The 13,448-nt window shown below is 43.2% G+C and overlaps 8 protein-coding genes across 8 annotated transcripts; 3 read left to right on the top strand and 5 right to left on the bottom strand.

The window, feature by feature from the left end:
* Positions 1 to 104: 104 nt before the first annotated feature.
* Positions 105 to 545, bottom strand: Bfra_002418 (uncharacterized protein; the record flags this gene model as incomplete). The annotated part of the gene is made up of 2 exons (XM_037332839.1): positions 105 to 180; positions 364 to 545. The coding sequence occupies 2 exons, from the start codon at positions 543 to 545 to the stop codon at positions 105 to 107; spliced, it is 258 nt and encodes an 85-aa protein (XP_037194967.1).
* A 102-nt stretch (positions 546 to 647) lies between these two features.
* On the top strand, positions 648 to 2,352 carry Bfra_002417 (putative aminotransferase class-v protein; the record flags this gene model as incomplete). The annotated part of the gene is made up of 6 exons (XM_037332838.1): positions 648 to 760; positions 832 to 965; positions 1,030 to 1,231; positions 1,393 to 1,478; positions 1,618 to 2,223; positions 2,297 to 2,352. 6 exons carry the CDS (start codon positions 648 to 650, stop codon positions 2,350 to 2,352), a joined length of 1,197 nt encoding a protein of 398 aa, XP_037194966.1.
* Positions 2,353 to 2,682: 330 nt separating this feature from the next.
* Bfra_002416 (uncharacterized protein) lies at positions 2,683 to 3,579 on the bottom strand (the record flags this gene model as incomplete). Its single annotated transcript, XM_037332837.1, has 3 exons — positions 2,683 to 2,830; positions 2,929 to 3,267; positions 3,473 to 3,579. 3 exons carry the CDS (start codon positions 3,577 to 3,579, stop codon positions 2,683 to 2,685), a joined length of 594 nt encoding a protein of 197 aa, XP_037194965.1.
* Positions 3,580 to 4,370: 791 nt separating this feature from the next.
* Bfra_002415 (putative ribulose-phosphate 3-epimerase protein) lies at positions 4,371 to 5,241 on the top strand (the record flags this gene model as incomplete). The annotated part of the gene is made up of 3 exons (XM_037332836.1): positions 4,371 to 4,475; positions 4,537 to 4,923; positions 4,975 to 5,241. The coding sequence occupies 3 exons, from the start codon at positions 4,371 to 4,373 to the stop codon at positions 5,239 to 5,241; spliced, it is 759 nt and encodes a 252-aa protein (XP_037194964.1).
* Positions 5,242 to 5,942: 701 nt separating this feature from the next.
* On the top strand, positions 5,943 to 7,576 carry Bfra_002414 (putative benzoate 4-monooxygenase protein; the record flags this gene model as incomplete). The annotated part of the gene is made up of 3 exons (XM_037332835.1): positions 5,943 to 6,241; positions 6,297 to 6,519; positions 6,581 to 7,576. 3 exons carry the CDS (start codon positions 5,943 to 5,945, stop codon positions 7,574 to 7,576), a joined length of 1,518 nt encoding a protein of 505 aa, XP_037194963.1.
* A 1,105-nt stretch (positions 7,577 to 8,681) lies between these two features.
* Positions 8,682 to 8,899, bottom strand: Bfra_002413 (uncharacterized protein; the record flags this gene model as incomplete). Its single annotated transcript, XM_037332834.1, has 2 exons — positions 8,682 to 8,720; positions 8,759 to 8,899. 2 exons carry the CDS (start codon positions 8,897 to 8,899, stop codon positions 8,682 to 8,684), a joined length of 180 nt encoding a protein of 59 aa, XP_037194962.1.
* A 20-nt stretch (positions 8,900 to 8,919) lies between these two features.
* Positions 8,920 to 9,334, bottom strand: Bfra_002412 (uncharacterized protein; the record flags this gene model as incomplete). Its single annotated transcript, XM_037332833.1, is given in 2 exon segments — positions 8,920 to 9,165; positions 9,182 to 9,334. The coding sequence occupies 2 exon segments, from the start codon at positions 9,332 to 9,334 to the stop codon at positions 8,920 to 8,922; spliced, it is 399 nt and encodes a 132-aa protein (XP_037194961.1).
* A 117-nt stretch (positions 9,335 to 9,451) lies between these two features.
* Bfra_002411 (uncharacterized protein) lies at positions 9,452 to 11,459 on the bottom strand (the record flags this gene model as incomplete). The annotated part of the gene is made up of 3 exons (XM_037332832.1): positions 9,452 to 10,002; positions 10,108 to 10,344; positions 10,889 to 11,459. The coding sequence occupies 3 exons, from the start codon at positions 11,457 to 11,459 to the stop codon at positions 9,452 to 9,454; spliced, it is 1,359 nt and encodes a 452-aa protein (XP_037194960.1).
* Positions 11,460 to 13,448: the final 1,989 nt, after the last annotated feature.

Raw genomic sequence — 13,448 nt, 5'->3', positions numbered from 1 at the left:
AGTAATAATTCACGACTGAGAAAATTAAAAGATTTTCGGGATTATCAGTTCATAATAAATTTGAAGCTTGCTTCTCCAATGACGATTTTGCCAGGGCGGTGAATTTATTTTTTGTGGAGCCCACCAGCTCCAAACGCTGAGGTTGTAGAAAAAAGGAGTTTTGACACTTGCACAACGTCACTGGTATATATGGAATGCGTATATTGACCATACGTATTTACTATATAAGGATATGAATCTACGCGCTGTGGAAACGTTGCAGGAACGTCTTCTTGAGATGAGAATAGTCTCAAGTTTGAGATTGAATATCAATACGTCCATCAATACTCCTGCATTGTGTCAGGAAAAGCAGTGAGGAGATACGTCATGCCGATTGGCTTGCGAGATTCAACGATTTTGATAGATTGGTCAATGTGGAAGCGCAAGTGCCTCGAGACTGCATTCGGGTTATTTTCGTCCGCTATTTCTGAAGAGGAAGCTCTATTGGGCAATCCTTGATTACGGCCCCTCAACCCCACGTTGCTATCCATGCCGATGATAACCATGTTATCGTGAAGTAATAAGGACAAGTCAACAATCTTCTTGCCATTCCGAGTCACTTCTTCTACTGTCACACCTACAAGATCAACTATTGAAACCATAACACAATGAGCTCCTTCGATATCACAGCTACAAGAAAGTGCTTCCCATCATTGGACAAGAAGCAAGTGTATTTTGACAATGCCGGTGGTAGTCAAACCCTAGGGACTGTCATAGATAGGTATAGTGCACCTCTCTACTACATTGCCTTATTCCATGGGATGTATAACAGATTATCTCACACATATAAAGCATCCATGATTACCTCATCAATTCCAATGTTCAACTCGGTGGTTCATACAATGTGGGCAAGAAAGCAAATACAAGTTACTCTGCAGGATATGAAGCAGCAGCAAAATACATCAATGCACCCCCATCCAATATTGGTAATCCCCTTTTCCTAATTCTCCTCACCCGTTGAGTGATCTGATCTTTGACGTTATCTATTAGTCCTCGGCTCAAGCACAACTCAGAATTTTCGAAACCTTTCCCAGGCTTTTGACTTTCCACCCGATTCTGAGTTGATCATATCATCCATTGACCATGAATCAAACATTGCCTCCTGGGTCGCTCTCGCTGCATCTCAAAAGTTTACTATCAAATGGTGGACTCCACCTGCGTCAAGTAACCCAATTCTGTCTCCTGAATCACTGTGTGTTCAATTCTCCTCTGGTTTCGTATTTTCAAAGATTAAACCCTGGCTGCATATTTTGTCCCGCCTGATGAACCCCCTTTGCTGCGCAATAGACGCCATAAGCATATATCTTTCTTGTAGTCCATCCCGACTAGACAGCTGATTGATTCGCATTCTAGTCGCCCCCTTCTCTCCTCCAAGACCGCTCTTGTAACCCTCACTCACGCCTCCAACATTCTTGGTACCATCCACGATATTCGCGGCAGTAAGCAATCTCATTCTTTTCACACAGCATACTGAAATTTAAAATCAATCTCGAATTGTTCATATCTCCCTCCATCCAACCCAACTTCCTCTCCAAGTCCTCCCAATTCACACTTCCTTCTCACTAAATCCTCCTCCAGTCTCCGACCTCGTGCACACCATCCCAGGTGCACTCCTCTGCGTCGACGGCGTAGCCTACTCTCCTCACCGCCCTCTCGACGTCCAGGCCCTAGGAGTAGACTTCTACGCCTTCAGCTGGTACAAAGTCTACGGCCCCCACATCTCCCTCCTCTATGCCTCTCCTCCCGCCCTCTCCTCCCTAAAGACCCTCGGTCACTTCTTCAACCCCAGCAAAACCCTCGCCGATAAACTCGCTCTCGCAGGCTCAAACTACGAGCTCACTGGCTCCATCCCAAAAGTCGTTGAGTATTTCGAAAACCAATCCTGGGAGGCAATCTGTCTCCATGAAGAATCGCTTCAGAAAACTCTCCTTCAGTATCTTCTTTCTAGACCTGAGATCCAGATTCTCGGTGAACAATCTTGGGATACGAAAAAGAGAGTTTGTACGATCAGTTTCTTCGTGCAAGGATTCGGAAGTCGGGAATTTGTGGAAAAGGTGGATGAGAAGAGTATGGGGGAGGTGGGGATTAGATGGGGAATGTTCTATAGTAACCGATTGTGTAAAGATGTTTTGGGGTGTGGAGATCAGGGCGTGGTGAGAGTTAGTTTCGTGCATTACAACAGTTGTAAGTTCTTGCTTTTCGTTTGATTTTTGTTTTGATTGGACAAAACTAGTGGTGCTAATATATGCGGCTTTAGTGGAGGAAGTAAATCGCCTGATTGGCATTTTTGACGAGATCCTTGGGAAAGCATAGATGTATGCACGTATATACACTAAGAAAACAATTGATTGTGCTTGGCTTGCATGCTAAATAACAAATTCAAAAACTCAACCGCAAAATCCACTGAACTACCGAGCATTAATTCCCAACCATTTCTTTCCTACTACCAATCTCCCTAACCCTCACTAATGTGAAATATCCAGTTACAGATTCCAAATTCAAGTCCAGGGTATAGTACTCCGTGCTAATTCCATTGGCCCATTCATTGCACGAAAGTTTTCCTTCCCATGACCCTCTCCGATTACCGATATCAAAGCTTCAAAAACACACACCAAAAAAAACAGGACATGTGCAAAACAAATATCAACCTCGTCCCCAGAACATTCCATTACTTCTTTTCGGTGGCCTGAATTTACCAAAAGTTTGCTCCAATTCTTCTTCCGACCAGCGACGATGAGACTCGGTGCCTATGTATTCACCACTGTGACCTCTCGCGAAATGTTTCAGATATCTTGTAGAAAGTTGTTAATCCGTGATTCATAGTCCTAAATCCGTGCTCTGGAAATAAGGAGGAGAAAGGAAGCATGGCTTAAGAAATCATGAACATACTCTTTCCTCGGCATATAGACTACCTTCGTTAACTTCTTTTCCTTATCATCTCCATTTCTGCCTTTGTCTTTCTTCTTCTTCACAAGTCTTGAGACTAAACCGGTTTTACTTTTCTGTGGAATGGTATCGTTATGGCTGCTGTCTGAGCCAGAAGAATCACGTCTTTCAGCGGGAATAACATCGACGACGATGGCGGGAATGATAGAATCATCGCTCACGGGGGTGTTGTGAAAGGAGGGGGCCGCATACATATGTTCAGAGTAGGTATGTGCGGTATAAGGAGAAGTTGAGAGGGCGGAAAGACGATGGGAGTGGGGAAGAAGAGGCTCGTTGTCGGAGCTAGTGATGGGGAGATGCTGTTAGTTTTGAAAGATGTAGAATGCGGAAGAGAGAAGGGGGGTTGAAGATTCCCATCAGAGAAGCATGCAGTGGGCTCTTCCTTTCACCCAAGAAAGTTTTGATTCATGAAGATATTGGAGATGAGTAGTGAGGATCGCGCCTTTAGTAAGACGAAATGTAAGGGAGAATGGAAGTGAGCACTTACTCATAGAGATTGGCGGAAGGATATGCAGCGGAACTGTAACGTTGATGGGGCACAGCGAGGTCGGCTGGGCATCGATAGTATAGGAGCATTGGAGCGGCAGCCATCATGGTCGATGAATCAAACGATTATCAAGAAGACTGGCCAAGGCCTTTAAATAAATAAACCAAGGAATTTCTGGTAGGACTTCCTACAATAAAAAGGCCGACAACGGTCCCGGAAGCTCCAAGGCTATTCAAAATGACCTGGATGAAGAGGCGGTTGAGCAATTTATGCCCTCATCCGAGATCACATTGTACGACTGAGTGGCCACGATCTTTCACTGGCTCGAGGTACTTTGGTCGGTTTGTTTGATCGATCGGTAATGAATATATGATCAATCACAAGATGTCGACACAAACACGAGGTTATTGAGGTTATATTGACAATTTGTATTCCCCGAAATGTGAGGAATATAAGATACACAAGAAATCACTCAGAGTCTAGATGTCGAAAATCAAGATTTAGATAGGGTCTGGTGTATCTTATAAGGTTTTTTTGACCGGTAAACGGAGTCCCGAAGGCTCATATTTATGCCCAGGTGAGACAAGAGTTGCTTGATTAAGTTTCCCCGCATTTCTTATCTCTTATCTTAGCGCATGACTTGTGGGTTGATGATGGATTGATGATGGCATGATATCAAAAAAAGCCCACCTCCAACACAATATGTTGAATGCCTGATATTTCAGTTGCTTAGGTATTGAGTTGAGCTCTCGGTGAGCGGGGACGAGTACGAATAAAACAAATACCCCCACCATAAATACAACTTTGTCTGACGTACTTTCAAGATCCAAATCTGCAAGACTTACTTCTAATTTCTTACTCTTTCTGTCAGCATATCTGCCGAAAGATTATTATCAAAATGTCACCTCAAGCTATTATTGCTCCATCTATTCTATCTGCAGATTTTGCAGAATTGGGGAAAGCATGCTCTGATACAATCGGTCAAGGAGCAGATTGGCTCCATGTAATTGAATACCAGCCCACAATGTTGAATTCATGCTAATCGGTGATTTTGTGATTTGCAGGTAGATATTATGGATGGGCACTTTGTGCCAAACATTACTTTTGGAGCACCTGTCGTTACGAAGATTAGAAGTCATGTCGATCGACCAACGGCTAAACACGGAAAGGGAACATTCGATTGTCATATGATGATTGCTGAGCCAAAGAAATGGGTAAAGGAATTTCAAAAGGCCGGGTGCGATCTTTACTGCTTTCACTACGAAGCTGCAATCTCAAGCACTGCGGCAGAAAGTCCGGAATCGACGAGCGAATCGAAGACGAACCCAAAAGAATTAATCAGATATATTCATGACAATGGAATGTTGGCAGGAATAGCAATTAAACCAGATACAAAGGTTGATGTGCTATGGGATATTCTCGAGAATCCCGAAGAAAAGGAAAGGCCAGACGTGAGCATTTCATGACGCAAACATGAGGGAACAAATCGCTAACAATTGTAGATGGTATTGATCATGACGGTCCACCCCGGGTTTGGCGGACAAAAGTTTATGGCATCTGAATTACCTAAGGTCACCGAACTCAGGAAACGATACCCAGACCTCAATATCGAAGTTGATGGTGGATTAGGTCCTGGAACAATTGATCAAGCCGCAGATGCTGGCGCAAATGTGATTGTTGCAGGTAGTGCTGTTTTTGGAGCCAAAGACCCATCCGAGGTTATTGCCAAGCTTAGACAGGCTGTTGATAGCAGAAGGGGAAAATTGTAATGACAATGCAATGTGACATACAAGTTCGTACACGGCGGTAACAACGGGACATGGGCGGATACATAAAAGTCGATACATGTGTTCGCTCGTATCGCAAAGGCCCAAACTTCAAAGCAAGCGGCTATGCATATAGAAAAATAGACATAGATTCCCCGTCATATCCGTCCAATGTAACTTCCAAATTCCTGAAATTTAACAAAAGTAGTTCCACATAAGAATGCTATGCAACGCAAATCCTTTCGGCTTCGAAGAAAGGGAGTTGAAGAGAATCATCTCATGGCCAAATACTAGTTTTGAACATCCACTTGAAGCAAAATAAGTATAGAGATTCCGAGAGTTCGCCGGCTGATGACTTATACCCCCTCATTATTGGCTGTGTGAGTCGAGTTGCCAGATTTAGCGTGGACCCGAGAACATGGGGATGCGGATGTGCCAGAATCAAGATTGCGGGGTGAAGACGGATTTCATAGTCGGCAGTTTTGAAGCTTCAACTATAATTGAACTCGATGTCGCTGGATATTTTATGTTGAAGTTATCTTTATATTTCAATTGAGGTGTGAACAAGCAAGAATATTTTTAGTGTTGTGAGATACCCCTGAAGCTATTGTTATCATTTTCCCCGGTGTTTAAATCTTGCATCGGACCCTGCAGCACATCCTTCCGGCAAAGGAACCGGTAATTGATCATCGCTCTAGTACACAATGGCCGTTGTCGATTTTCTTCTCACACCTTATGCGATTCCAATCGCATTGGTGCTCTTCTTTGCTGTTCCATATTTCACATCCAACACAGCTATTAGAGATATCCCCGGGCCCTTCGCAGCGAGATTCACAAGATTATGGCTACTGCTACAAGCTCGATTGGGGTATCGATATCTGAGTGTTCATGATGCGCATGCCAAATATGGAAAGATGGTTAGGATCCAACCGGATCATGTCAGTATCGCAGATGATGCTGCTATCCAGCAAGTTTATGGTCATGGCAATGGGTTCTTGAAGTCGTAAGTTGCTGAATGGTCTGTGAAAATTTTCAACTGCTAATTCGGTTCTTTGCAGAGAGTACTATGATGCTTTTGTCTCTATCCAGAGAGGTCTATTCAATACTCGAGATCGTGTCGAACATACGAGAAAGCGCAAGACTATTTCGCATACTTTTTCTACAAAGAGTATTGGCCAATTCGAACAGTATATGCATGGAAATTTGGATTTGTTTGTGAATCGATGGGATGCACTGTCAGATAATGCACATGGCCAATTCGCAAAAATTGACTGTCTTCACGTATGTTCAAATTTTCTGACATGGGCTGTATTGCCATATACTAACGAGTCTGTTTTTATAGTGGTTCAACTATCTCGCTTTCGATATCATTGGCGACCTTGCATTTGGAGCTCCATTCGGCATGCTTGAAAAAGGAAAGGATATCACGGAAATCAGAAAAACACCCGATGCACCAATTACTTATGCCCCCGCTGTCGAGGTTCTGAATCGTCGAGGTGAAGTTTCCGGTACACTTGGTTGTCTACCACAACTCAAGCCATACGCCAAATACCTCCCAGATCCTTTCTTTAGTCAAGGTCTTGCCGCAGTAGAAAACTTAGCTGGTATTGCTGTTGCTCGTGTGAGCCAACGTCTTGATCGTGAGAAGGAAGATGATCGCGTTGACTTACTCGCAAGACTTATGGAAGGAAGAGACGAGACAGGTGCCAAACTTTGCCGTGCAGAATTAACCGCAGAGGCGCTCACTCAACTCATCGCTGGCTCAGATACTACATCCAACACATCCTGTGCAATCCTCTACTGGATTTGCAAGACTCCAGGTGTCCTTCAAAAGCTTCAAAAGGAGTTAGACGATGCTATTCCTGCAGGCGTCGATGTTCCCACTTTCGATATGGTAAAGGATTTGAAATACATGAATAATGTCATCCAGGAAACCCTCCGGATCCACTCTACCTCTTCTCTTGGCCTCCCACGTATTGTCCCACCTGGAGGAGCAGAAGTGTGCGGAAAATTCTTCCCCGGCTACACTGTCCTTTCCGTACCAGCTTACACAATCCATCATTCTAAAGAAATCTGGGGAAATGATGCAGATGAATTTGTACCAGACAGATGGTACAATTTGACAGAGAGACAAAAGAACGCTTTCATTCCATTCAGCTATGGACCGAGAAGTTGTGTAGGAAGAAATGTGGCAGAAATGGAATTGGCACTCATTGTCGCGACGACATTCAGGAGATACGAATTTGACCTGTATCAGGATGTGTTGGAGACGAGAGAGGGATTTCTGAGAAAACCGCTGGAGTGTATGGTGGGGATTAAGAAGAGGGCGAATATTTGATGGGGGGTAGTGGTAGGAGGGGTATGTGTATGTTTAGCTTTTGTCTTGTATTCGGGATCAGATCGAGTGTCATCTGTTGTATATCATTGGAAATTGTATTTATTCATGAATATTGAAGAGATCTGGGTGGAAGTGATTTGCTTAAATGCATCCAATTGTTTGATCTGTAAACATGCAAAACACGGTGAAAATCCCAATAAAACAAAACCATTTTCCATTCACTCAACTGAATCAACAAAATTTATATCTCTCCCGTGCGAATTCCTCCTTCGCTTCATGAAAAGAATTCAAAGAAATTACCCCAAAAATATCAGTACATATACTCAGAACTCGTGCCCCTCCCATCGAACAACCATCCGAATTAGTGTAGGGGTTAACATAACTCGCTTTCATCATCATGTGACCATCACATCATGCGATCTGGAGCCGAGTAGCCCCGGGTTCGATTCCCGGATTCGGAAAATTCGCTTTTGTTTTGTTTTTGTTTTGTTTCTGTTGGTCGAGGGAAGGAGGGCAGAAGAGATATATGACGGATTGGTAAGGAGGAGGAGGTTTCTGCATTTGAGAAACTGGAGAGAAGAGGGTAGAGGTGGAAAAGAAAAGTTTTGTGCATAGCATGTCTGTGCGGCAATGGGATCCGCATTATAATGGATCGGTGGCGTGTGTGGTGAGGGGCGAGAGGGGTACTTGTTAATGTGTGATGAGGGTTTAAGCCTAGGTGTGGTAGGTATGGATATTGTAGGGCTTTAAGAGTTACTTCTTCGCTCTGCTGTTGAGGAAGTGATCGTTAGATTACTCGGAAAGGGGCTTGTTTTATTGATGAAGTGAACTCTCTCTTGAGCGTTATGAAAAATTTCTCAATGATTTTTTAAGATCATTTACACTTTTCACTTATTAAAGGCTTACTCACGTCTTCTCGATCGATTGTAAGAAACTGACTTGAATTCTTAAAAAAAAAGGCCAAAAAAATTACACTCCAAATACAGAAGTCAACACACCATTGCGTCCTATCAGGTTCCCGAGATATTTCTCCTGCTGATATCACTAAAAAGGGATACTGACCGATACTATGGTAGACTTACGTACTACCTAGTATGTATAGAGGTCAAGACTTGTGTTGAAATGTAGCTGAAGTAACTATCGCCTTTGAAGAAAAGAGAAGAATGCAGAGAAGTGAATTACAGAGCAACTTTTGCAAGCGCAAGGGAAGAATGGAATTCCTGAGGGCAAAGTGGGGTGAAGATGGACCCTGAAGTAGGAAGGCTCGCGAGATTCGGAAGAGATTACTGCCATGACTGGACAAAAGCTCAAGCATATCGCCATTCCAGATCTAAGCATAGAACTCAGTTGCAATCTTTGTTCTCATTCATGCAATTGATAAAACTCTTGTTCCGCTCCAGTCCAATCTCGTATGCGGTGTTTGACTGTTCGGCGACTGGAGTAAACTTTATTGATTTGATGACAGACTCGATCTCTTTCCTGCCGCAAAACTTTAAGGGACATATCCAGCGATTTGCAACTTGGTATTCCCACCACTCCAAAAACTCATCAAGCCATTCCTTATCGTGGTTGGCAAAATTGATTGCTCTCTAAAAACTGTTTTACATCGGCAACAACCAGGGTTGAAAGTATATCACCCGATGCTGAGCTAGCGAGACTACGCTCAGCCGATACAAAAGCATAGCGGGCAAGAGACCGAGTCTTAGTTTCTTCCTTTTCTTTCTCTTTGAGCTTGTAGGATTCTTGTTCAACAATCATGACAAAAGTCTACTCATTCGGAATAATCTCTCTAGTGATTTGAAAGATTCCATTGCTCTTTGATGAATCACCAATGCCCAAATCGTCGCTATAAATACCTGCGCAGAGCGGTAAAACCTAATATCCTGGGCCGATATCGTCGATTGGTTCCATGGCGAGAATCTTCACCAGAGTCTTTCTCAAGTCTGAGAACCACATGTGTCTCTCGCTGAAAGAAAATCCAATGAAGCGGGCTAAGCTCTGGACAAGTTGGAAAGGGTGTCGGTTCGTTTCTTTCAACGGCATAGCATGATACCCAGGACCATCAATCCCTGAATGCGACGATGATTTTTTCTGAAATCGATTAAGTATGTCAAGGCCACCTTCACTATCACGTATGCTATTTTCGTCAGTCTCACCACAGGTAATGTATATCATCTGCTCGGTCACAGGCGTAATACAATCCAAATCGCAAAATGGCGGCATTCCGTCTTCGAGAAGATGGTAAAATTTGCTCATATCATTCATGAAGCTTTGAGATTCTTCACTAATATCATTAGTTCGACTTGCTTCTTTATTCTCGGAACCGAGCTTCGGACCGAGCGCTGGAATGGGCTTATTATTGTATCTACGAGAGTTTTGATCGTTGTAGAATTTTTCGCGATATGCGAATGGCAGTGCATAGAGATCTGTGTCGAAAAATTCTCTCAATACTTGGTCTCTAAGTAGCCAAGACTACCTGTGGCTGGCTTGAATACCATGGAATATAACTCCGAATCATGGAAATCTGATACCCTTTTTCCCTTGGAGAATTTTCAGCTTTCTCAAAAGTGGTATTTCAGAAATGTTCAGGAGGTAGACATCTTTGAGATTTGGCAACACAGCGAGAATAGTTTCAAGGGCAGCCGGGCTGATCAAGTCATTGCCGCACACACTCAACGCAGTAACATTTCCTCGGTTCACAGAACTCATTGCTTTCTCCAAGATGTGGAGAATATGACCTGAACTCGGATTATAAGGGTGGCCTAGGTCTATAAATTCTAGCCACTTGGACAGGATGTCAGAAGATCTTGTACGGAAATAAAAGCTGTATCTGTGAAGTGTCTGTTCAAAATTCAAAAGAAGATGGCAACTCATCTTCGAGAAAATTCCTGATGCCACTCACCTACAAACAGGACTAGTAAATGTGCAGCGCTTTCTAATGTTTCTCCATGCTAGTACTTAGTCACATCGTTCATCTTCACTTTGGTGTCTGTATCACAAGGGCACAAAGGTGACATTGTATTGGTCATATTTTTCAATAAAGAAAATGTCTATTTTTATTTTTATTATTGTTTTTGTCGTGTAGTTGAAAAGTCAAGACGTTGTTACAAAGAAAGACTTCTACTTATCTATTCATAAAAGACTAGCTGAGCGCCAACAAAGGAAATTCCAGCTTACCTGTGCGAGGACCAGCCTCCAGGTCGTTGTCGCCCGTGAGCATGTACGAGATGGTTGGTATGAGTGAGAGAGGGTTCTCTCAATCGTTTCCTCCCACCTAGTACTAGTGTCCCCTACGATTCCTATATCTCTTACCTTTACGATCTTCCGCATCCAGCATATCCGCCAATTCCTCAGCATTAACTTGGTTGTTGTCGATTTCCCATCTGAGAGAGAGGGTCTTCTCAACCAATTCCCGATGCTCGATTTTGAAGATATTGATATATGTCTGCATAAACTCCATTTCAATAACTGATTCAAGGTAATGTGCAACGAGTTCTAGGAAGCAGTCGCAGCAGACGCATAAATTAGATGGATCAAGGGGCCGACAATCGCTGCGAATGGAATCTCGGCGTTCCGGTGGCGAGAATTTGATGGAAGAGCCGATGAATTCGTTGAGTGATCTTGCGTAGATTCGATTTACCCTTGCGTACTCTCGTGTCAAATCTCTGTATTCATCTGCTAATTCATATCGCGCCTCGTGGAGGGGCTCGATGAATTTCTGAAAGGACTTGTAACGCTCTAGGTGGTCGCAGCTGTCGAAACAATTTAGGTGGTTAGAAGGATTGCAATCGATTTGTATTGGATCATAGTAGTCTCCCTGTTCCTCTTCGTCATAATAGGAATTTCTAGATGCTTCAAATGAAGACTCAAGATCGCATGACATAGTTGTTCTTTGCATGTTAGCGGCCTTCATATTAACCTTCTGAACTAGTTGAATTCTCCTGGAAAGATAGAACTAAGATGTCCTGTGAAGAAGATCTAAGTTGAGATTATTAGTGGTTATGTAGGTATTAGAAAGCTAGAGAAGATTGAACTGGATTATAATTAATGTGTGAATCATTTCTTGAATAAATAGCCTGAAATTGGAACTGTTCAGAAATTGTTACTTGAATATTCTGCAGTTGAATTTTGAAGTTTGATAGTATCTGGCTCCCACATTGCAAATTGTTTCAACATCTCTGTATGTATAAGCCGGACTGTTATGGTGTTGTTTTCTTCGCCGCAATGCTATTGTACTTTGAACTTATAGTCCTTTGAAGCAGCTTGGTTTGGTTGTTTGATACCTCCAGTACAAGTCCTCTTTGTGACTGCAGCCAGGAAGAATCGAAGCTTAGAACTTCGAAATGCGGTAAGAAAAAATTGACTCGGACTCATCAAGCGCCGAAATATTGCCAGATTTCTTGACTCCATGTTTGCCCTGGCGAGTATCGAGACCAATACCAATTGGACCTGGTATCCCACCCTCTTCCTTTCCTATCACCCAAATAAATTATAACCGGTAAAGTATCGGTAAACCCCAATAACAATAGCCGGGATCGGCTATGCTCCATGCCACTCGGCCAATGTGTAGATACCCTTATCTTCCCGAATCAAGTGGTTTCGGGATATCACGTTTTCCCATAAATCAGGATTATGAGGACAATTCCCTCGAACAATCGATCGCGGGGTAAGCAAAATTGATATTCCGCTTATTTTCCCTTCCTTTTGCGGATTCCAGGCGTCTCTAGGCACTGTGCATATGCGCGTCCGTATCATTGACTAGTGAGAAAGCTGGGCCTCAACTGTTTGTAAAGTCACAGATTGAGGCGAATTGTTATGATCAATATATAAAACAGGCTTCTCCTCTTTCTTGTTAATTATTCCTTTTCATATGTACTTCTGTAGATCTCTTGCGGTACACTTACGCGCGATAATTGATCGGATAAAATTGTTCGAAAAGAGATAGAAAAGTCGCTCGATATGGGACAAAGACATCAACTCTTCGTTATTGCCAAGATAAATGGGCGGTACGTGGCCTAGCAGCAATACACCACTGTGAGTTTCTCTCTTTGACTCCCTGCAAAATTTGCCCTTAATGTTCAACCGCATACTAAAGAACAGCTCGTCAGAAAGGCTCTACGGCGCCACCGCCCTTCAAGCCTGTCTAGATATCCTCAAAATCTTGCAATCTCCGGCCAACAGAATTGCATTATCGCATAAACTTCGCCACGCAACTCGCCTTCAAGAGAAAGATTGGTCGCGGAAAATTGGATTTGCAAAAGTTTCTGTGGCCGACATCCCATTTCGCTTTATTCTTACATGTTTGGTTGTCGAAGCTGGCCTCAGAGCAAAGGATAGTTACCATGCTCGAGTCCACAATATTCCTTTCAATCTATCATTTGATGGGGGCGATAATAACGACGGAATTACGGTATTCGATATACGCTTTTGTGAGCGCTGCTCCTTCCACGGATACTGGAGATCCGACTCTAGACTCATATGTTCCGAAATTTATCATGCGGGATTTTCGTGGATTCCTTGACAGTACTATCCCTGATACGTCAGATTAGCAACAGATATTGGAGATCTGGAATAGAGCTGTAGAGCCGACTCCTCCAAGTTTAGCCATAAATTTGAGTGGAAGACAAGAAGTGGAGTCACTAATGCGTGTGCTTGTGTATCCGCTGAATGATCCAGGAGAACTAGAAAATTCAGGGACTACATTGTCAAGACCAGTAGATCGTGCATCGTCAATATCAATAGATTGAAGCGTGGCTGATATTCTCAGTTTGAGGGGGATGGGGAGAGGGTAGATGAATCTCTTGAGTTGAGAAATGATCATTATGTATCGACGCTTGCTGGGTCCGCTTACCGATAAATAGTGCATGTCTTG

The sequence above is a fragment of the Botrytis fragariae genome (assembly GCF_013461495.1).
Source record: "Botrytis fragariae strain BVB16 chromosome Unknown tig00000012, whole genome shotgun sequence".
NCBI lineage: Eukaryota > Fungi > Ascomycota > Leotiomycetes > Helotiales > Sclerotiniaceae > Botrytis > Botrytis fragariae.
The sequence above is the reverse complement of the archived record's forward strand: the minus strand, read 5'-3'. Positions and strand labels throughout refer to the sequence as shown.